This window comes from Delphinus delphis, chromosome 18 (genome assembly GCF_949987515.2).
Source record: "Delphinus delphis chromosome 18, mDelDel1.2, whole genome shotgun sequence".
In the NCBI taxonomy this organism is placed as follows: Eukaryota; Metazoa; Chordata; class Mammalia; order Artiodactyla; family Delphinidae; genus Delphinus; species Delphinus delphis.
Genome location: NC_082700.1, coordinates 13790807 through 13813720, shown reverse-complemented (window position 1 = coordinate 13813720; position 22914 = coordinate 13790807). Strand labels below are relative to the sequence as shown.

Sequence of the window (22914 nt, the reverse complement as noted above, 5' to 3'; positions counted from 1 at the left end):
ATCTTTTAACAGAAGACAACTGTTAACCATTCAATGGAATTTCGCAGAGGAGTGCCCATCCCCTGAAATGAAATGTAATGTCACCCATCTCTGCCGATTCTAAAAGAAAACCAAATAAAACAGCTTTCAAGTGGTTGACTTAGGCAGAGGCTAAAAGGTGGCCCAATTTCTTGGGTTCCTCATCCAGAAAAGGAGTTAAACATTTCATGCACTTAAAAACCCCTCCCAGCTGGAACTTTCTATGGGCATATGCAAAAGATGGAGATTGTGGAATCAAAGTGAAACGAGGAGGACAGCAAAGTGACAGAGGAGGATGAAGGAGAGAGGTAAAACTCATAACAGTAGCAGATTTTCCACGGGTGCGCACCCTGAGGCTGCAGAAACACCTGGAGGCGTAGGGGGTGCGACACAGAGAGGCTTACCTCTCTGCTCCGCAGTCTGTTCTCTGCTTATTTTAGTTTTTCTCTTTGTACCCCAGGCTTCAATTGATGAGGAAATTGAATTTACTGATTTACTTAATCAATGACTAAACCCATCTGCCTAGGAAGTTACTGATTTCCATAATCGTGGCAGAACGCTGTATTCCCTCTCTGTGCTCCAACAGCATTCTGCTGAATAGTACCAAAAGCTCCTTTTCAGTCTCCACTTTTATGCAACAAAATAAGTCTGTTCTGGACAAAAATGTGGGCTTCCGAAGCCCCATCTGATAGCTGAACTGCGCTCGGGGGGCCCCTCCCGGATGGGCAGGGGCAGGTCCCAGCACAGCTGTGAGATCTGTGTGTGGCCATTTGGGAGCTTTGGTTCCATTCTACCCATGGCCAGTCCAGGGCTGTGAGGGAGGGGGATGGGGTGCACTTGCACCAGGCTCTCACTGGTGTCTGCTCCTCGAGTCAGGCTGCACTCTTGCACAGATGATGCAGGAAAACACAACGACTGCACCAATCGTTAGAGAGGAGTCAACTTTATTGATTATAGACAGAGCCATGGTGCCCAATCAGAGAGTCACAGACATCTGGAGGCAGGAGAAGCATTACAGAGCACCCATATGGGCACTGAGTGTTGAGTCGAGTTAAGTAAATAAGCACCTAAGGGTGTTTGTTATTTTTGCGGTAGACGTAGATACTCATTTATTGAATAAAGTCATAGTCATTAAAAAGCTTTACCTGAGCCATGACTGTGTAATTTAAAAACATAAATCGAGGGAGAGTATTATAAGAGTGTAATTATGAACATGTGAGGATCCATGATGGATGGATGTATACGTGTGTGTGTGTGTAGAAAGGTTATGTTCGTAAGTTTTTTTGTCATAAAATTTGGGAACAAATGTTCTAAAATTTGTCTCATGTGAAATTGAGAGCATCCTATAAACATCAAGTTAAACGGTACGTATGACTGAAAGGCAGTGAGGTAAAGGAGTGAATGAAAGAATGTATATAATGTGTTAAGTACACTGTCTGGCACACGGCAGGTGCTCGATGAATTTCAGTTATTATCGTTATCAGTACCAGTTACTGGTAAGTACTGGCACAAGTGTGTACTTGCATGTGTTTATATAAACTGGCTAATAAGTAAAAGCAGTTCCCAGCCTAAGATAAAGCAGAGTTGATTATTCCCCCTCTCGTTCCCGTAACACTCTGTTCATTCTCTGTTGTGCTGATACTACATCACATTCTGCCGCCATAACTTATCTACAGGGCTCTGTTTCCTGTTAGACCATATGCTCTTTGATAGAAGGGACTGTATCCTATTATCTTTGCATCCCCAATACACAGTGCTGTCCCCAGCAGAAGTGTGAGCTGGATACATTTTTAATACATGCAAAAAAAAAATCTCATAACATGTCCTAGAGTTAATATGCAGCAGAGGGAGAGCTTACAGGCACAATGGTTCCTAGAGCTAGTGAATTCACACGTGAAGAGTTACAAGCAAGTGTAGAAAGAAATAATCAAAATTTTGAAATGGTTGGGAAAGTGATCCTTTGTGGAAAGAAAAAAGGTTATTTAATCTCTTAATATGAAATCTAACATTGAAAATAATAGACAATATATATAAATGGCAAAAAATAAACAACAACAAAAAATCTAACATTGTATTTATGCTATTAGAAATAACAACAATATTTGTATTTTGCTTTATGTTGTATGGAACTCTTTCCTAAGAATGCTGCAACATGAGAATAATTAATTTTCCTTGTTGTGTGCATTAGGAAACTAAATCTTCATAAGAGCCATTTGATTCGATGTTAGATCTCATACAACTATAAATTGTAGAGTTGTGAAACAAACCCATGTCTTGTCATTTCAAGACCGCTGATGTTCAACAAGACATGGACTATATTAGGCATCTGCTGTACCAGAACACTTGTCAGCCATCATAGGGACGATCATGGCCTGGGATGAATAGGGCTGAACTTCATCTAGAAAATGCCAAGACAACTCAGGTGACCATTACATAAAATAAAATTGTGGCAAATTTTAATTAGGTAGCCTTCAACAGTATACATTATATAAGGAGTGTGTGTGTGTGTGTGTGTGTGTGTGTGTGTATTGTGTGTATTTGTTTTTAAAATCCCACTTCTCAGACTTATTACGGGTAGGGAGTATTGTGTGTCACTCTGGGCTTATAAACAGGAAGGCACAAATGAGTTTAAGTGTCCTATTCCTGAGGTCAAGCATGGCAATTATACCAATGGGCAAATAAAACATCAAGAAATGGCTTCAAACAAACTGTAACTAATGGGCCAGTTTATATGTATTAAAGCCGTCATGGGCTTGTTCAAAAGAGAGAAAAGCTTTATTACGCTAGCACTTACCCCAAACTCAGGACTAGAAGAAAATTTAATTGTTTATTCCTAGATAATGCAGATAAAATTAAATGTAATTAAATGCTAATTAACATTTCCGTCCTGTTCTTTAACGGAAATGATAAACATAACTGAAGTTCATAGGCAACTAAAGGCAGAGATGTTAGTTAAACAAACAGAGCCGGAGCTCCGGTTCTCTTATCCTCTCTCCTTAATTATGCTCAGTTGTTAAACCCAGAGATTTCCACATATGTCTCCGTTTCACGTACTCGGTAGATTGTATCTTCACAGAACATTTAAGAGTTTTCTGACTAACGAAATAAATAGGCTGGCGGTTTAAAAGAAAGTCACGTCTGTCTTCTGACAGGATTTCAGCTTTAGAGAGGCTCACCAAGCTTTGTATAAATGCCAGCCCTCAAAAGGCCAATTCAACCTTTTTTTTTTTCCTGGCTGCACCGAGACAAGTCAGGACTGGAGGAGTGTGGCAGGGGAGGGAAAGGTCAATTTACACTCAAATCAGTGAGGTTCACTTTAACCAACATCAGCTAAGGGTGTGCATTGACAAGAAAACATGATCTAATAGAAATTAAGAGCAATGATGCAAGGTATTTTTCACCAAGGAGAGGGGGTGGGTTGGTGGGTATTATGTAACAAATGTGGAAACATATGGCAGAATGAAAAGTTTTGGCTGGTGAATATATGAAGAAATTTGAATAAAGTGTTATATGGAGAACAAATTAATCCCCAAATGGTCTAATTCTTAAAGCATTTGTTTAAAGGACATTTTAAAACACATTTAAAAGACTTTAAAAAGTCATGAAATAATTCTAGAAAAATGAGGTGAGTGACGTCGGTTCTGAAGGATAAAATTATAATAAGAGAAAGAACATATTGATAATCCTAGGTGTATCTGTAGTTCATTGACTTGAAAAAATATCCCTTCCTTTCATTAATTTTTGGGTTCTCTCTCCCATCAGCATATCTGAGAATACTGAACCATTCATCTAGAAAGTTCTCTCTATGGAAAATCCAAACATTGAATTTAAAACCTCCTTTATAAGGTGTTTTGTCATAAAAACCCAACAGTGACAACACCACTGAGTTGATGGTAGCTCTTACCGTCTCCTGGGTCCACGATCTCCACTGTGGTCACTGCAGGGAATTCCAGGGCAGCCAGCACGGGCTCTGAGAGAACCACCTGGAAGGTCTCGGCCCGTTCATGTTCCCCATCACTCAGGATCCGCACTCTCCACGTGGCCCGGGTCTGGCCTGGGTTGAACTGCACTTGTTTCTGTGCTTTGCCCTTGAAGTCTTTGTCTTTTTTTGCAGTCCCATCTCTTGAGCCAATACCTTCACAGAAACACAATATCATTTCCTTTGTTTCATTTTCAACTAGGTTATTAAGGCTTTCCTTGTTGTTAACTTTTTGTGTGTCACTGTATCCTGCAGTGCAAAGTAAATCCTGCCTTGATTCCATGAGATGGATAATTGGGTATGGGTCTTACAGTAAAAGTGTTCTACTGTAGGTGTTAAGCAGTCCATGATTGTGTTCTACTCTTGCCCCATTATGGTTTTGCTATATATTCTTTGAGCTAAGTTTGTGTTAGAACCACTTGTAAAACAGGACCGAGGAAATCGATGCTCACATTCTGAAATAGTCTCACACCCACAAATTCGTACGATCTAAAAACCCTTCACATTTACTTTTTTGCATGGGTTGTATTGCATGTGTTATATTTTAAAAACTTAAGAAAAATTCTCTAACTAGAAAATATAAGCCAGCAAGAGACTCTGTGAGTCAAAGAATTCTTTGATAATCTGAGCTGTAAATGGCCAAGCACGATAATAAAAAATTATAATATTCTCTAAACATTTAATGGAATTAGGACCCTTAAAAAATCTAATTCAGTGTTTGTCAACATGACTACTGTCAGGTTTTTCTTTGTGGAGCATTCCAGAATTCCACGAAGCCACGCGAAGAGAATTGGAGAGCTAAATATATATGGTTATTATGAGCAGTACTCTGTTGGTTCACTCAAGGTCCATTTCAGTTAGCTGGGAAGGTTAAAGGATCCCTGAGTCTCTAAGTACATTACAAGAGCATCTTTATTTGCCATTACTATGCCACATACTCAAATCATAAGATATATGATCTATAAAGCAATGAGTAAGAGTCAACAAATTCAACATCATAGAAAAATTACAAAATTGCAGTTAGTATTTGTTCTAGTATATTTTCAAGTACTGATCAGAACCTCTTAATGATACAAGTTAATGGAATAATTTTCAAATATATTCCTTTAAACATTGGCATTTTCAAAAAAAAAAATGTCATGAAGAACCTAGGGGTAAGACAGGAATAAAGACACAGACCTACTAGAGAATGGACTTGAGGATATGGGGAGGGGGAAGGGTAAGCTGTGACAAAGTGAGAAGTGGCATGGACATATATACACTACCAAATGTAAAACAGATAGCTAGTGGGAAGCAGCCGCATAGCACAGGGAGATCAGCTTGGTGCTTTGTGACCACCTAGAGGGGTGGGATAGGAGGGTGGGGGGGAGGGAGACGCAAGAGGGAAGAGATATGGGAACATATGTATATGTATAAGTGATTCACTTTGTTATAAAGCAGAAACTAACACACCATTGTAAAGCAACTATACTCCAATAAAGATGTAAAAAAGCAAAAAACAAAAATATTGGCATTTTCAGAGAATTTGGTAGAAAGATTTAAAAAGAGAAAAATAAAATCTTGTGCCTATTAGAATTAAAAAGTCTGAAAATAAATTCTTTGTACCATTTCTCACTTAACTGAAAAAAATTATCTTATTTTCAGAAAATGCCCTTTTGTTCTTCAAACTAGAAATGAAACTGGACCAAGATCCATTCAATCACAAATGTTCATTGGGTGCCTACTGTGAGCCAGACAGAACAGATAAAACCTCTGTCCTGTGGTGCTTATGCAAGATTTATTTGGGTTTTTTTTTCAGGTTCTCATTAGTTATCTATTTTATACCTAGAATCAACAGTGTATATATGTCAATTCCAATCTCCCAATTCATCCACCCTGCAAGATTAATTTGAATATTTATTTCTTCATCTGAATATATCACTGACTATTTCATCTTAAAATGAAGATGAAGATAAATATTTCACTAAACTATTTCTGTCTTATAGATCTCAGAAATATTCCTTTTTTTCAATAGGAGGTGAAGCATAATTTACTGAATGGCAAGAGAAAAAAGGGCACAGAACCAGGAATTTCAGCACTACGTATCTCGTTGAGCACTGCAGACTTCCTGTTAGCTCTCTGGTTCCTAATGCGCACAGAGTGGCTGTCAACACCTCTTGGATCCACCACAATTCACTGCCAAGGTGATGATGAAAGGAATCATTCTCTCTGAGGTTCCAGCACACACGCGGCTCATTGACCCATTTATCCCCAGTGGTACGACCAGCAAAAGAATCTATTATTTGGACTCTGATAGCTACTGCCCACTTTTCCGATTTGTTTTGTTTCATCAACAATGCATTATTTTCCTGGAGATTCAAAAGGCAGTGAAAAACCAAAAGGACTCCGTATAATACAAGGAGTGTCCACTAGTTCCAACTAGTCATACTTCTAACTGATAATCAAATCATCCAACCTAAATAAAAAATAAGTTGCAAAGCCAAATCTCAGTTGTTTCTGTAATTTTGTGGTGGATTTTGAAAGAGATTCCCAACTGAATGTGAAGTATAAATAGACAATATCATTGATTCGTCAGGTGAAGAGGAATGCAGCTCTATTTTATGAAAAAGATTGTCTTAAACTGTTTGGTATGTTTCTCAAACATGAGAAAACAATGAAGGGCATGTCATCTTTTTTAAAAGGTACAATAAGACCATGATGGAATATTAAATTTACTTGGGGTCAAAAATAAAGATTCCCTTTTCATAATTAACACATAGTACCTATTCTAAGTGCAGGGCTAGTCTACCTTGTTACTAAAAGTGTGGTCCATGGGCCAGCAGCATGGACCGGATCTGGACGCTTGTTAGAAATGCAGAATTTCAAACCCTATCCCAGACCTATTCAATCAGAACCAACATTTTAGCAAGATCCCCATGTAAGTCTTACGTGCATTAAGATCTGAGGGTGGGTAGATACATACTAAATACATCATACCTCCACAAGGCACTCTTACATAGGTGCCCAATTTTAATAAAGGATGAAGAAATGGTGTATAGACTGTGAAGGAGACAGATTAGTTCATACTTGTCTGCTTGGTAGACAAGACAGTCACACACTCAATGTTCGAAAATTTTGCTCCTACTTGGAGATACAAATATTCAGCTAGTAAAGCATACATATTACAAAAATATTATTATATTGGGGAAAAAGAATTCTGGAAATTAAAAGGCTTATAAACTGGGCTTAAATTTATGCTTCTTTTTTCAAAGATAATTATTAAACAGAACATATTACTTTGATTTACTAAATGAAACTACAATTGCATCTCTTCCTGTGGCATGGAAGAATGGTATGGGGGTTAAGCAAGGTACTTTGGAATGAGAGGTTAGACTTCAGTCCTACCTCTGCCACATAGCGGCTATGAAATCATAGGCAAGTTAACTTCCTCAGTTGCAGAGGATTTAAGAAGTGCTGTGGGGTGGTAGTTAAGAGAATCTGCCCTGGAGCCAAATCTCACTTCTGGCCTTAGTAGCTATGTAACTTTGGGGATATGACAATCTTTCTGTTTCCTTACCTGTATAACGGGGGATATAATGACCCACTTTTCTTGGGGTTGACTATGTAAGGTGTTGAGAACCAGGGCTGGCCTGTAATAATAACTCAATAAATTAGCTATCATTATTATCACCTCACAGTCCATTACCTAGCACAGTGTCTGGCACGTAACAAGCACTCAAGAAAATACTAGTTGAGTCAGTGAATAAAAGATTGTAAAGAGGGCTTCCCTGTTGGTGCAGTGGTTAAGAATCCACCTGACAGTGCAGGGGACACAGGTTCGAGCCCTGGTCCGGGAAGATCTCACATGCCGCGGAGCAACTAAGCCCGCACACCACAACTACTGAGCCTGTGCTCTAGAGCCCGTGAGCCACAACTACTGAGCCCGCAAGCCACAACTACTGAAACCCGCACACCTAGAGCCTGTGCTCCGCAACAAGAGAAGCCACCGCAATGAGAAACCTGAGCACCGCAATGAAGAGTAGCCCCTGCTCGCCGCAACTAGAGAAAGCCCGTGTGCAGCAAAAAAGATCCAACTCAGCCAAAAATAAATAAATAAATTTATTTTAAAAATTAAAAAAAAGTAAAAAAGATTGTAAAGAGTAAAAGAGATGGGTAAAGTACTTAATGTGCTTAGTGGAATATCTTGTGTTTAATGTGTGTTCAGTAACCGGGAGCAATAAGATCTTTGAAATTGAAATTTTTTTGTGAGATGCAAATACATATTTAATTTATTAAGGGGTTAAAATGGTTATAAAATCAACAATTATCTCTGAGAAAATACATATACAAAATACATGATTTATTAACTGTGTGCCTGAAGGTAAATGATATTCTGTCTTTAGCTATAATACGAGCTATCTAATTTCAAACCTCCGTACATGAAATTGGAGGTTGTAGGGGAACAGTAATACGAAACATAGCCCTTGCAGAACTTCTCCAGGGCTACCCTTTGCTTTAACCTGACTTTTCCATTCCCAGTCCTAGCATGAATTCTACTACCATCTTCAATGATTGATGGGTATGGGCCACACACAGAAGTCTTTCCAACTTTCTATCACCCTGGGTTACTAAGTAACCTTGTGAGCTTAACCAAGTAGCACTATAGAGCCTTTTTAGAATTATGAATGATCTCCACGCCTGAAGGAAATAATAGTTCATTGAAAAAATAACTTCGGGAGAGAAAAAGAGGCTCGTTCAATATTTTAGCATTCAGCTTAAAAAATGGCAACAGAGAGAAAAATCTGAAAAGATAGTTTTAAAAATATTTTTCAACCATTAACTTTCCCATTGTTATCAAGGGGCCGTATGTGAGTGAATAACTAAATATACTCACTAGGAGTGGGAATTTAGGTAAAACGCAAATAGATGAAAACATCCTTAAGAATTGCTAAGGTGCTCTGTCTTTTAGTTATTACTTTCCCTGTGAATTATCTGCTACATTTTCAAGCACAAAGCACAGTTAAGGTGCATCTCTGACTGACAATACGTAAGGCAGAATCAAATTCCTGATCTGAAGGGCACACGTGTGTGCGCAGAAAGAACACGCCTCTTTGAGGGCAATAAGAGCATTCACCGTGCTTTAGAAGGTTAAACACAGATTGTAACTGACCGCCTACAAAGAGGCACAGGCAAATAAAGATGATAAAAGCAGAGCTGCCAGATGGGTGTGCAGGTGGACCCGCACCCCTGAAGCCAGAGGAGCCTTGAGGGGTCAGTAAAGCATAATGTGAAAAACCCTCATCTAAAGTTAGAAAACAAAAAAGCATTTTGGAAATAAGGGATAATTAATATCCAGCATCCCAGCATCAGTGGAAATCATGGCAGGTGGGTGGGAATAGAGTTCATGGCAAAAGTATGGTGTGTAGAATATGCGTGTGTGTGTGTGTGTGTGTGTGTGTGTGTGTGTGTGTGTGTTGATAGGGATCTACTGTTTAAGGCTTTTGAATTTCATGGACCAGTAAAATTTCAAATAATCATTTTGGAAACAAACACCGGGTTATCAGCTTTTTATTTTGCCAACATTTTCCTAGATTCCTACCTTAGTTGATACAAAGAAATCTCTTTCACCGCATGAAAATTCTATCAGCCTAGATGTCTATATAACACACGGTACCAAAAATAATACAATCACCTGGGGTGCTATTATTTTTCATCACCATGCCAAATATTTTGTGCTGATTATATTACTGTTTCAAATGACTAATATACCTACTTTTCTCTATTTTATGTTTACATGAAATTGAATGTGAGCTTGGAGATGAAAAAAGGTTTACTCATTTGCTTTTGACTCTTTTTTAAAAAAATTTTATCTTATATTGGAGTATGGTTGATTTATAATGTTGTGTTAGTTTCAGGTGTACAGCAAAGTGATTCAGTTATACATATACATATATCCAAACTTTTTCAGATTCTTTTCCCATAAAGAGTTCCCTATGCTATTCAGTAGGTCCTTGTTGATTTTATTTAAAAGGGTAAGGCAGCAGAAAAGGATTAGTATTTAACACCTTACTGCTGGGAAGAAAAGTTACAACATTTATCTTTTATGTAGCGCTCTTATGTAGTGTTAGGGTTTTTGAAACTTTTAGTGACCTACCAGAGCATTCAAACGCAACAAACAGATAGTAACTTACACTTCAATGTCTAATAGATCACTGAACGGTTTTTTGTTTACTTAGTATTAAAGTAGCCTTCATAAATTTATATTTCAGCAGGATTTTATCTTATAAATTACAGATTTGCCTAAGCCTATTCTAAGATCTAGTGACACTTAAGTTATTTTAATTTATGAGCTATTACTGTCATTTTGTCAAGTTATTTTATATCAGAGAAATATCATATGTAGGTAGAAGATTTGAAGAGGTATATATTTTGATTACATACTTCCTATTTTTTCAGCCTTTGTCTCTTTGATTTAGCCTCAGCACTAAACTTTTGGCATGTTTCTTTAGTAAAGAACCTTTAATTGTCAGTATCTCCCTAAGCTTTAAAACTAGAGCAGAAAACTAAATTTTTTTTTTTTTTTTTTTTTTTTGCGGTACGCAGGCCTCTCACTGCTGTGGCCTCTCCTGTTGCGGAGCACAGGCTCCGGGCGCGCAGGCTCAGCGGCCATGGCTCACAGGCGCAGCCGCTCCGCGGCGTGTGGGATCTTCCCGGACCGGGGCACGAACCCGTGTCCCCTGCATCAGCAGGCGGACTCTCAACCACTGCGCCACCAGGGAAGCCCAACATTTTTAATCATAGTAAAATTATGAACTTTTGCTAGAAAAATGGGATTTTGAGACAGAAGTGCAAATTAAACTTACTTATAAAGGAAGTCTCTCCCAAATAACCTCTACGTTTAAGCACGACATCTAGAAATTTGGAGTCCTCGTTGATCATGTAATATTCCTTTTCAAAGGAGATCCATGCCCAATTCAGACTAAACTGCTGCTTGATTAACTTGTTTCCACCTGGAAAACAAAAATTTAAAGCCTCGAATTAGTGGTTTCTTGAATGAATAACCTTAGACATTCCAAAGACGACTTTAATGATGCAACATGACGAATCACTCTAGCTACTTGGTTTGATTCACAATCTAGGATACATACATGAAGATACATCTTACTGTTCACTGACTGTTATGCAGAAATACAACTGACATAATTCTTTGCAAAATCCCTTGATCTTTAGCAGGGGAAGTGGGTCAGAGGGAAGGAACACAGAACTACCAAAAGCAATTTTGTTAAATCATCAAGTCAAGTATCCAAGTTGCAGGATGACTCATTTCCCACAAGGTGCCGCTGGAGAGCAAGTTTTTCTATAAAGAAAGCTGCAGGGCTCTTCTGTGATGTTAAACACGCACACACAACTTCACAAATACCTTTTTCTGGTTCACTGAGCAATTGGGTGGAAGGCTTTAATTATAACCACTTAAGGAAAAACAAATACCCCTTCTCCACCTCCCTTCCCCACTAGATTCCACTCCATTCCTTAAAGCAAACAGACAGGTCTTTTCATTGATTCCATTCTACTCTGAAGATAAGGCTTTCTCCTCCCACCTTCCCACCAAAATGGAGCTGGCGGTCTATCAGGAGAAAATGTGTGTGATCTCTCTAATGTGAAAGCTGCTCTGCTAGGTGAAAGAAAAGAGAAATGGTTATCAGCTGATCACTATGCATGTATCCCTCTACTTCCTTTGATCTACACCAATTATTTCAGAGTAAGGTGAGGTTTATACACAAAGGCATCAATAATTTCCTGTAAGTCTTTCTGTAAAAGGGAGAAAAAAGCCCAAATAATAAACACAGCTAAAGACACAATTTTAACTCCAGTTTCTTCTCTTCTGAGTTCACACAGGGCTACACTAGAGAAAAAGAAATGAGACAGGAAAACATCAAGGCTTTAACAGACTGAGAGCAAAAAAATCCACACGTGGGAAAGAAAACATAATTAACAAACACATGAAAAAAATGTTCATCTCTGCTAGAAATTTAAAAAAAAATTGCAGCGTCTTTGAGTTATGAATTGACACGTACTAAAGATTAAAATGAACACCCAGCACAGCCGAGATTATTTAGGGAAATTGGTTTTCTTATTTATTGCTGTTTAAATTGTAAATTAGCACCGAGCCATTTAGACAGCTACATGGCAATGTGTGCAAGAGACAAAAAGACGTTCATACCATTTGATCTTGTAAGTCCTTCTGTGCGAGAAGCAAAAATCTATTTGTAAGGGACTATTCATTGCAATATTTTCTATAATAGCCCTCAAACCAAAAATCTCAGAGTTTACTCTGTTTATGGTCCATCAAATCAATGAAATGCGATTCAGTCATTAAACAAAAAAAAAAAAAGAATTTTTTGTTGAAATACTTAAAACACAAAATATAGAAACGAATGGTATTGATACTGTGCATGCAGTGACGTAGTAACAGGAAACATTTCAAATATGGAGCTGCTTGGTGTTTTAAACTGATGGGATTACGGACCTGTCATTTTCGTTCATTTTAAAAATCTAAGATATAAATAGATTGGAGAACAGGAAATTCATTCCACATTTTGTCCTTAAGAACTTACTATGCCTGCCATGTCTTAGACACCGGGTACTGTTCTGGAGAGGAGGGGCCACGGGCTGGGGGCTACCCAGAACTAGAGTTCATAGCCCACTTCATTCTGATCTGCTGTCTGACTTTGAGCAAGTTTCTTCCCTAGACCTCTGTTTCCTCATCTGGAGAATCAAATGAGGGTCATATTAATTAATGCCTGTGTCTGCTGTGAGGATCAAGTGAGATAACCCATATACCCATGCAGTACAGCGCAGTACATACGTAGCATCCTTCAACAAAAGTTACCTTACTCCTTCCCGCTCACCCCACGCATGCTCAAGTCCACCCTGCACACCCACCGCCAGACTATTAACCTGCCTCAAATCCATCTACACTCAGTCCTCCTTTGCCCCGTCTCCGTACAGCTGCTGCACACATCAAGCCATCAGGCTATCCGTGCAGATTTCTGGTTTCACCTGTCCTGCCCTGTCTTCTTCCCACTGTCTCTAATCTGCTCGCTCTGAGGTTCATCCAAGAGTCCTGCTGCTCCATGGATTTCCCACCCTCACCCTTTCTGTTACTTCTGTCCTTCTGCCTACAGCGATAACCCCCATCATTCTTCTGCTTGCACTTTCTACTCCTCAAAGGCTCCCTTTACCATCCCCTTCGTGAAGTCTCCTGCAGCGACCCCAGCCCTCTCATCTCTGTGATTCTGCAGGTTTTCGCCTATTGATTATTTTGTGCAGTTTTGTGCTTTAGCAGATATCCTCTCATATTGTTTACTTGTACACATTCACTAATTGTACTCATTTTTGTCAGAGATTGACCGGCATGCATTCTTTTTACCATGCCGACACTTGGCCTTATTGTCTTTAAAAATACTTTTTTACATTATTGTGTTTATGTTCTATTACTGGGAACATTTCCTCTAGAAAGTCATAGACAAACAACAAGAACAGAATAACATTTAATCAATTAAGTTAATACATGAAACCTTTCTGATTTCTCAACTAATCATTACTTGAAGACAACCTTATGCCACACTTCTCTCTCAGTTAGACTGCGGCTCCACCAAGTCCTAGATTTTATTCCAAACTTCCTGTCATGCTCTACCAAGCCACTCCTGTCCGTCCAAATACCTACAGCCTCACATCCTATCACTTCTCCACGGAGAGAAACAGCTGGTCATATCTAGCTTCTCACTGTTTTCTTCCCACATGCAAAAGCATGTGGGAAGTCTTCTGCCCAGAATATCTTTAGCTTCCTACTCCTCCTTGCAATTTGTTTAGGTCCAGCTCACCTAAAGCTCAGGGAGCCTGGCTTACCATGCAGTGTATACTTCTTCTGTATCTCCAATCAGAGTCATTGTAATTCTTTTATCTTCATGTGTATTTTGCCACTAACTGCCTGAGTGCACTTCCCCAGGACAAGTACTGGCCAAATTCATCCTTCTAGCAGCCAAATCGAACATAGTGCCTGGAACACAATGAGGTCTAAAGACGTCTCCCTTGACTAAAAAGCCTATGGATAAGTATGATTTTGGGTAATAAAATGGCTACTTTGTGACTCCTATTTCATTCCTTATTTCATAACAGCTCTCAGCTTACAAAAACAAAGCACATGCTACAGTTTTACTTGACTTGTGATGAATAACCTCTGACTTACTTGGTAACTCTTGTGCTTAACAAATGAATTTTATTATAATTCTTGTAATTTCTTCCTGTTTCTTTCCCCTATGTCTAAGAATGAGATCACTAAGCATACCATTTCTCTATTTCTTTAACAATTTTTAGCTAATTTTAAGATTTGATATTACCCTTTTTCTAAATATTGCATGTGTTAAGAATCTTGAGTCAATGAGGCCTTTCCTTGACACTTAATATGACACAACAAACACCAGTGGAAACCCCAGAATTCTCTAGCTCCTTTATCCTGGGCAATTTTTCCCTCCAGTGCTTTCCATAACCTCATATCCTATTTATGCTTTCTTTTTTGTTTGTTCACTCTGTCTCCTCCCATTGTCACCCATGATCCAGGAGGGCAGGGAGTTCATTTTGCTTACTGTTAGAAAAATGCCAATTTAATGAATTAGACACTCTAATGTCTTGGTTGAAAGAAGTTCAGTAGTGCTTCATTTAATGGGCAATATAAATATCCTATATAAATGTAACATATCCCTTTTAGCACTGAGTCATTTTCTCTTAATAAAATTTTTTTTTAATTTTTACTTTTATTTTTAATTTCTTTTATTTTTAAATTAAAAAAATTTTTTGGCCATGCTGCATGGCTTGTGGGATCTTAGCTCCCCAACCAGGGATCGAATCTGGGCCCTGGCAGTGAAAGCACTAAGTCTTAACCACTGGACCGTCAGGGAATTCCCTAAATAAAATTATTTTTTAAAATTAATTTATTTAATTTATTTATTTTTGGCTGCACTGGGTCTTCGTTGCTGCGTGAGCTTTCTCTAGTTGCTGTGAGCCGGGGCTACCCTTCATTGCGGTGCACAGGCTTCTCATTGCGGTGGCTTCTCTTGTTGCGGAGCATGGGATCTAGGCGCATGGGCTTCAGTAAGTGTGGCGCACGGGCTCCAGGAGTTGTGGCGCACGGGCTCTAGAGCGCAGGCTCAGTAGTTGTGGCACATGGGCTTAGTTGCTCTGTGGCATGTGGAATCTTCCTGGACCAGGGTTCGAACCCGTGTCCCCTGCATTGGCAGGTGGACTCTTAACCACTGCGCCACCAGGGAAGCCCGAAAATTATTTTTAATGACACTCTTTCTAAAATGTCTTGCATACTTCTATTCTATGAACACTATGTAAAGATTTTAAATGATTACCTGTGAATGTGAATTATTGGAATTTGTGTTTGTCTAGATCATACCTCCAGGGGTTATTGATGACAAAAGGTCTGTTTAACCCTTCCATTCCATCATGAGGATGGTCTTAGGGATAGCTAATTTCATCTCTACTTACAGATTATAAATTATAAAACTTATTTTCTGGTTGGTGCTTATGTACTGGAAGGAAGAGGGTGCCCGGTTACTGGTTAATCAGGGGTTTCAAGTGACACACTGCTGAACAAGTTTGCCAAGGATTTTATATGTCGACCACTTTCAGATTTTATTTGAAATAAAATTCAAAAACAATACTGAGAAACTTTGCTTTGCAAGACAGTGACATGCTTCAGGCAATTGTTTTAAAGGTTCAGCATTCACTCTACATCGGGGATTTTTAAGTAGATATTTTGCTAGAGACTACAAAGTTAAAAGCTTAACTCTGAATGGGATTAACTACTACCTAACTCTTTTGAGTTCTACATACGCAAATCATATTGCATTTCAGAATTTGGAAAATCTCAGGCACTACTTATTATGCAGGAGGGATATAAGGATCTGAGGAACTAAGCTGAAGTTTATTGTAACTCCCATTATTAAAATTGCCTTGCATAATGGAACTCCATATTTTATCTAAAGAATGGAAAGACATGTTATTTATTCGTTAATTACCTACCAAGCAAATTCCTCTAAAACCTCAAAGTGGGAATAATCTCTGTTGACACTTTTAATAATAGCCACCGCTTACTGAATGTGAAATTTCTGATGAAGTTAAACAACTTAAAAAACCAGCAAAGTTTCACTTCAATGTGATTCTTCGCTTTTCTAAAATAGATCCTGTCATCTATGATGCTCAAGGAGCTAGTCTCACCGTCTCATTGGAAACAAATTAAAGTCTGTAACTTGTGTCATAAATCCATACAACAGGTGCTTGACAGCTGACAACTACACTCCCAAATGCTTTGTCCCCAAACCCTGACACCACAGCCATTAAGGTTTTGATGAAAAGACCTCTTTTGAACTTTTCCAGCTGGTCTTTAGTCATCTTCATCTTCTTTTTCAACGGGAACACAAGTTTTTTTAGAATAACAAAGAGTCACAAGCTTCAATTAGCCCTCCCTAGGAACTTAGGGCTGACTGATTTCTGTAAAGACAGAGCATAGTTTTTTCAATACGAAACTAGTGTCAGGACTTTGACTTGTGCTTAAATAAGGATCATTTCTGGGTGTCCGTTTAGCTTTGACAATTTTTTTTTTCTTGAAGAAAAGTCAGCTACCAATAGAAAATGATCCATGGGTAATATTTTTCCAACCTGCTAAGATTTTCTAGCTTGCTACAATTCCATTTGCCTGAAGTTCAGCCTGGAAGCTGACTTGGAAATCAAATATACAGCTATTTTAAAAAGCTGGATGGGGGCGGGGGGAGAGGAAGTGTTCCCGGAAGATTAAGTATAAGAACAGAGATAAGAAATCCAGTAGAAAGGGAAGTTCAAAGAATTTGATGGGAGCTCAGGACATTTACTCAATATTTATTTCCTTCTCCTTTTCCTATTTAAGTAATTGGATATTAAAGACAAAGAGAGAGTGGTCAAGATGCATTCAAAATCTGCCCTGGGAAGGGGTGGTGGTGGTGCTAATCCTGACCCAGACCCCCAGAGATGAAGAGCCTCGATCTGAGGGCAGCTGTGCCTTAGTATGACCGACGGAACTCCAGAAGAACTGGCAGACAGACCCAGAAAAATTGTCAAGAGATTTTACAATTTTGCTGACTATTTAATAACTCCAAGGATTTAGTCCAATAATCTTTTCCAAAATTGCTGCAATACAACTTTCGATAATTGGGATATTATTTTCTTCCTCCATTTTGTACGCACCTACCCATGCCATTCCCACTGCTATACACATTCTGAAAAAGCGGCAGCATAGTACAGGGGGTCAGATCCACAAAGACACATAAAGAATATACAGAGAAATGTACAGAAAGACAGGTAGCGTGACAAAGACCCAGAGGTGGAGAGAAACAGGCACAGCACACGTTGATCTCTATGGATATACACACTCATGTAGAGGTCTTCTAGGCTATTCTCAGGCAAGGCACTTATAAGCACGCTCTTCCTAATAAAGAAGCAGACATGGAGCTGTGATGACTTGGTCGTTGTCATACAGGTTACATAAAATTGAGCTCAAGCCTGGATAAGTTTACACTCTACCCTCTATCCTTTGGTAGGCTCTAAAGATAAGAAGTTACCCAGTGATACGGAGGTGGATATGGGGCTGACAAATATACCAATGTTCACCTAGAAGTAAGAGCATCACAGTCTGCTTTAATACGAGTGGGTTCATTCCTCAGGGACATGATTTGATCACACATATACCCGTAATGTGTAAATAATGGGTATTCATACACGAGGTTCCACAGACTTGAATTCCCATTCGTCTACTCTACAAGAGGTTAATACACAGACAATTCTAATTATTCTGGGATTCCATATTTAAGAATTCATCCACTCGATAATATTTATTTTGTGGGCTTGCCGGACACTTGCAGAGCAGTTTTGAAAAATTTGCATCATCTGACTCAGTGTTCTTGTTTCAGCTCTCGTACTGTAAACAAGTGTCCTTTTCACCGTCCATTTAGTGCCACATTTTCCACATTTTTGTGCTTTTCGTTGGTGATTTCTCTATTTAAATAGCCCCCAATCATAGTGCTGAAGTGCTGTGCAGTGTTCCTGAGCACAAGAAGGCTGCGATGTGCCCTTATGGAGAAAATACACATGTTCCAGAAGTTTCATTCAGGCACGAGTTACAGTCTGATGACCACGAGTTCACTGTTAATGGATCAACAACATATAGATCAAATAAGGTGTCTTTAAACAGAAACACACGGAAAACAAGGTTGTGTATTGATCGGTTGATGAAATGTATGACCAGAGGCTTGCAGGGAATCTAACTCTGTACTTCCCCTGGGAGCTATCATTTAGTATTCACAGTGATTTTATAGAACATTACCGCGAAGAACAAGAATCAACTGTGTTTACTCAGTACAAATCACAAGAGGTTAGTCTTTTGGGACAGGGCACAATGGGGCGCAGGGAGTGGAAGTGTTCTTCCTCCACACGCATTTGGCCCTCCTTTAATCAATCCTTCCCCTGGCTCATGCCCAGGAGTGTGAGCTGAAATGAATCCTTACCGCATTCTCCGATCGGCAGCCCTGGCCTCCCTCCAAGATCTGTCCCTAGTCAGAATAGCACTAGGCTTCAGACACAGTCATGACTCAAGGGTAAAGGGTGGACGGGTTCCCCTGCACGGCTACCTGTTATAATTTGGACATATTATGAGAATTTAGGTAACTCACACGGTTATCTTTAACCTCTTAGAAAATAATATACATGGAAAGAATTCTGATGCAGAATAACTCCTAATCCTAGAGAATCTTAGGATACTCTGTTCTAGAAGCTCAATTTAAGCAACAGCTAAGAATGGGGATTCATGCCTTTTTCTGCTTGTTTGGAAAACTGGAGGAACGGACCCTACGGAAACTGATTTTCTTGGACTCCAAGGAACCTCTAAACAGAGAACTCACGGTTATAAAAATGGATGTGCCAGGCACAATATTGTAGCCTCTGTACAAAGTCTTAAACGTCAGCTCAAAGTAGGGACTCAGAGTACAGTAAGAAGGTATTACTCATCTCTAGCTAGAGCCCAGGTTCCTGGATGAATGGGTCCCAGAAGAGAGAAAACCATAACTGGAAATTTAAAGAGATGCTTAATTAATCTATTTTTTTATACCAGGTTCCAAGCAGCACTCTTTGAAACATCCTTTCCCTTCAATAGAACAGAAAAGATCACCCCACAGCTCTGGCACCCACTCTTTGGGGGCCTTGGGGCCACAGGCAGGTCCCTGTTATTGGGGGGCTGAACATGGCAACTGGTATTCCCGGCAGAGTGGTGGTGGCCCTGGGCTGAGTGCAGAGAACACCTAGTCGTGGGCAGAAGCATGGCCTTTGACCAGCAAGATTGGCACAACACAGGCACCGGCCAGTTGTAAAAGGCAATGGCTCAAAAGAACTAAAACTCAGCTGAGGGCAGGTGTAAACTGGCTGAATGTCAGTTCAGCCTTGGGGACCCTGAATATGCTTGGAGAGGAGGGCTGGGCACAGTGGGGGCCATGGTCAGGGTGATTTTGATGTTTTGTATGTTATCTCAATGCATCTCACAATAGCCCTGCAGGTTAGGCATCTCCACATTCTACAGATGACATTAAGTGTCAGGTTAAATTACTCACTTTAAATTCTATAGATATAGTATGTGATTGACTTAAGGTTCAAATTCAACCTGCTAATATTGTTTTTACACTTCTTCTGAGTAATCAGATTACTTCCTTTAGGTCAATATTCTATTTACAGGTGACGCTAACTTAATTTTTATTTGCTTTAACTTAATTTCTAAATGAGCGCCATTGGATAGAAGCAAAACGGATGATCTGAGTGTGTTTCCCTCTACCATCAGCAAGCCCTCTTGTGTTAATTCATAGCAAGGCTGACAAATGGTAAGAATCAAGTGGGAAAAAAACGGATATGCAGGTCAGTTTTGAAATAGTTGAGACTGAATCAGAAAAATTAACCTAAGTTAAGGGTACGACCCTCTTATTTTTTGAATGAATTTGAGGCCATAGACAAAAAGCAAGGGGCACCGGGAGGAAAACGCTTCTTCCAGGCTGAATGATGTGCTCCATCAGGGCCACAGCTGGGGCAGAGGTGGCAAGCCCCAGCCTGCAGGGATCCTCCACAATTCTCTCAGCATGGTCCCTCCCCCCAACTCCATCCCTAGCAAAAAAAAGGAATGTGCTTACTTGCAGCCCCTGTAAAAAATGAAAAAAAAAAAAAATAAGGGGAGAACCATGAGTTTATATCTCCTAATTTAGGGCTTAAAAATATTTCCTTAAACAAACCTGATTTAATTGTGCAATACTTTGCTTTCTTAATTAGGAGTTTAAACCCGGTGAAATGAATGTGTTCACTGTTGGGATGCACGCCTAGGATAAGGAATTCAGATGTACCTCTACAGAGGACAAAGGACAACGCAAACATATAATTTCAAGGGGAACTCTCATTTACAACATGCGTGCTCCGAGAGGATCACGTGAGGTCTAAATTAAAAGCTAGCGCCGTCAGTTTAATGCAGTAATATGAGTAACTAAGGAAACTATTTTCTGAAAATGAAAGTGGGATTCTGTATGCTAAACAAGAACACCAACTAATTCAAGAAATAATTATCTGCTGAACAAGACAAGTATAAACTCCAAGCATTTTAGGGCAAGAATGAACTCCAGATTGCATCTTTTCTCCCAGCTCCATTTCCCCAAGATCCAGAAAGGCTGTGATTTGAATAAGATTACAAAGCAGCTATTTGCAGAAGAGAAATAATTCCCCAGGGGTTTTCACTCCTAAGCTACTGGTCTTTCCATTTAACAGACTGTGATCTCAAATACTGTGTTTAAGCATAAGATCATAAACATTGTGTTTAAGATGATACGAAATTATAATACACATATATATAATATACATAAATAAATGAGGGAGGACTTACATTTCTTTGTAAAGCAGCCCCCAGATAATTTTCTATCGTTTGCCCCCATTTACACATAGCAGTAAAATTTAAAAACTGCCATAGTTTCATAGAAACAATAACTACTTTATCAAAAGTGAGTTAAGTCTGTCAAGAAGAACCACACCCTCTCCTGCCTCTGGGGAAAGGAAAAAATGCGAACCAAAACACCTGGTGCAGCAAGATTTCATGTATGCACTGCCTGAGGCAACGTATAAATTTATTAGATCCCTGGCAACACATTCTTAAAATAAACTTAATAGCCTTCAGGTTTCTGTTCAAACCAGAGCCTAATTCCTTTTGTGGCGCCAGACATCTCCCCTCACCCCAAGGAGACTCTGCAGGGAAATGAAAGCAATGGTTCTTTCTCCGGTACCTCTCCGAGTAACCAGTTTAGCACCATTTAGTTAATTCCCTGTGAAGGGAGGTTGCTTCCTATTTGTATAAGAGCACCGTGCACATTACTAGAAGACACAACCATTACAATTAACAAGGATTATGGTTTGAGCTCTATTCTGGATTGTCTTTTGAAAATGTGTTATATCCACCTTGAGACAAATGTATAAAAGGGGGGGGGGACATCCAGAAGTGCCTTAATCTGGCTGCTAAACAAAGAAACCTTCTTTAACCTAACTTGTTTACGTTTTTACCACAATTTAAATTTGATGGCTAGGATGGAGGGATCAGTGTGGAATGGCAGCACAGAAACCATTCTATAATTAAGAGACTGTGAGTGAATTTTGACTTAGAGTCCTAGGATGCTAGCGCTAAATTCAAGTTTTAGGTTGATCTGTTGTCACTGTTTTCAAATCTGAGCCAGTAACATGTTCTTAGGTGTATTTGTTCTCAGAAGTAAAATCAAGATTTGGAAATTTTAGACTTAAAATTAAAAAGAAATTTATGGAAACATATCACGTCTGGGTACCTGGCTATCGCTCCTGTGACAAACTAAAAAAGCCACGTCATTGATGTCTGTCAAGAAAGGTAGGAGAGAGGGAAGCAAGGAAGGACGGAAGGAGGAGGGAAGGAAAGAGAAAGGGAGAGGGGGAGGGGAGAGAGAAGGAGTAGAAAACCATCAGTGTCATGTTTGTTCTCACATTTTCTTTTCATTTATTTCAGATTAGTTTCTCAAAGCTAGCTTTTGTGCTCAACTTGTGCATTATTTAATTAGTCAGACTCCTTGGTGACTGCTCTGATCCCCTTAAAATTATGCCAGAGCTACAAATACATCCGCTCTTGGTGATTTTACTGTCATATATAGCTGCCGAAAGAGAAAGAAAAAAGACACAATAAGTATAAAGACAAGTTGGTATGGTCTTAGAGCACCAGACCCTGCAGGGAAATAATTTAGACAACATACAGCAACGTGTTTGCTTAAACAGAGCTCTGTGCAAACACACGTGTTGTAAAGAATAAGGAGGGTTCACATATAGTCCCTTCTGTAAGACAGACTCTAGTAAGGAGGGTAAACCAAAAATCATATGTCATGATTTTTGTAAGGTGAAAGGGTGTGTAACATGTAAGGTGAAAGGGTGAACCTACAGTACCTGGGAGGGACGGGAGGGCATTCAACTGGGACCACAGAAGTCTTGACACATGAGGTGCCACGGGGTGGGGGAGGAAGGACGGTGCCACTCGGAGGGGAAGAAATCACAGGAAAACAGGTGCAGGAGGACGGCTTGGTGCGCTCATCAGTAGAACAGTCAAGCTTTGCAGGGCTTGCGGAAGCACATCGGAGAAGGAGGAGATAGGCTGGGGCGTAGTCAGGGGGAGGATGGAGGAAATTTGGGGTAGAGAAAGAATCTGAATTCTACTTTAAGAAATATTAGTTTGGTAGAATTATTCAAGGACTCGTTAGAATAAAGTTGGATTAGGAATCAAAGGTATCATTCACAAGTACCCCCCCAGATTAGTTTTC

General features: G+C 39.5%; 1 protein-coding gene across 1 annotated transcript in view; it reads right to left on the bottom strand.

Annotated features, from left to right (window-relative positions):
• FREM2 (FRAS1 related extracellular matrix 2) overlaps positions 1-22914 on the bottom strand; it is a 152875-nt gene that overhangs the window by 72612 nt on the left and 57349 nt on the right. Inside the window, exons 3-4 of the mRNA XM_059996086.1 lie at positions 10840-10986; positions 3923-4153 (exon numbers count right to left, since the gene is read on the bottom strand). Of these exons, the coding sequence (XP_059852069.1) occupies positions 3923-4153; positions 10840-10986 (378 nt within the window). The remainder of the gene's footprint in view (positions 1-3922; positions 4154-10839; positions 10987-22914) is intronic.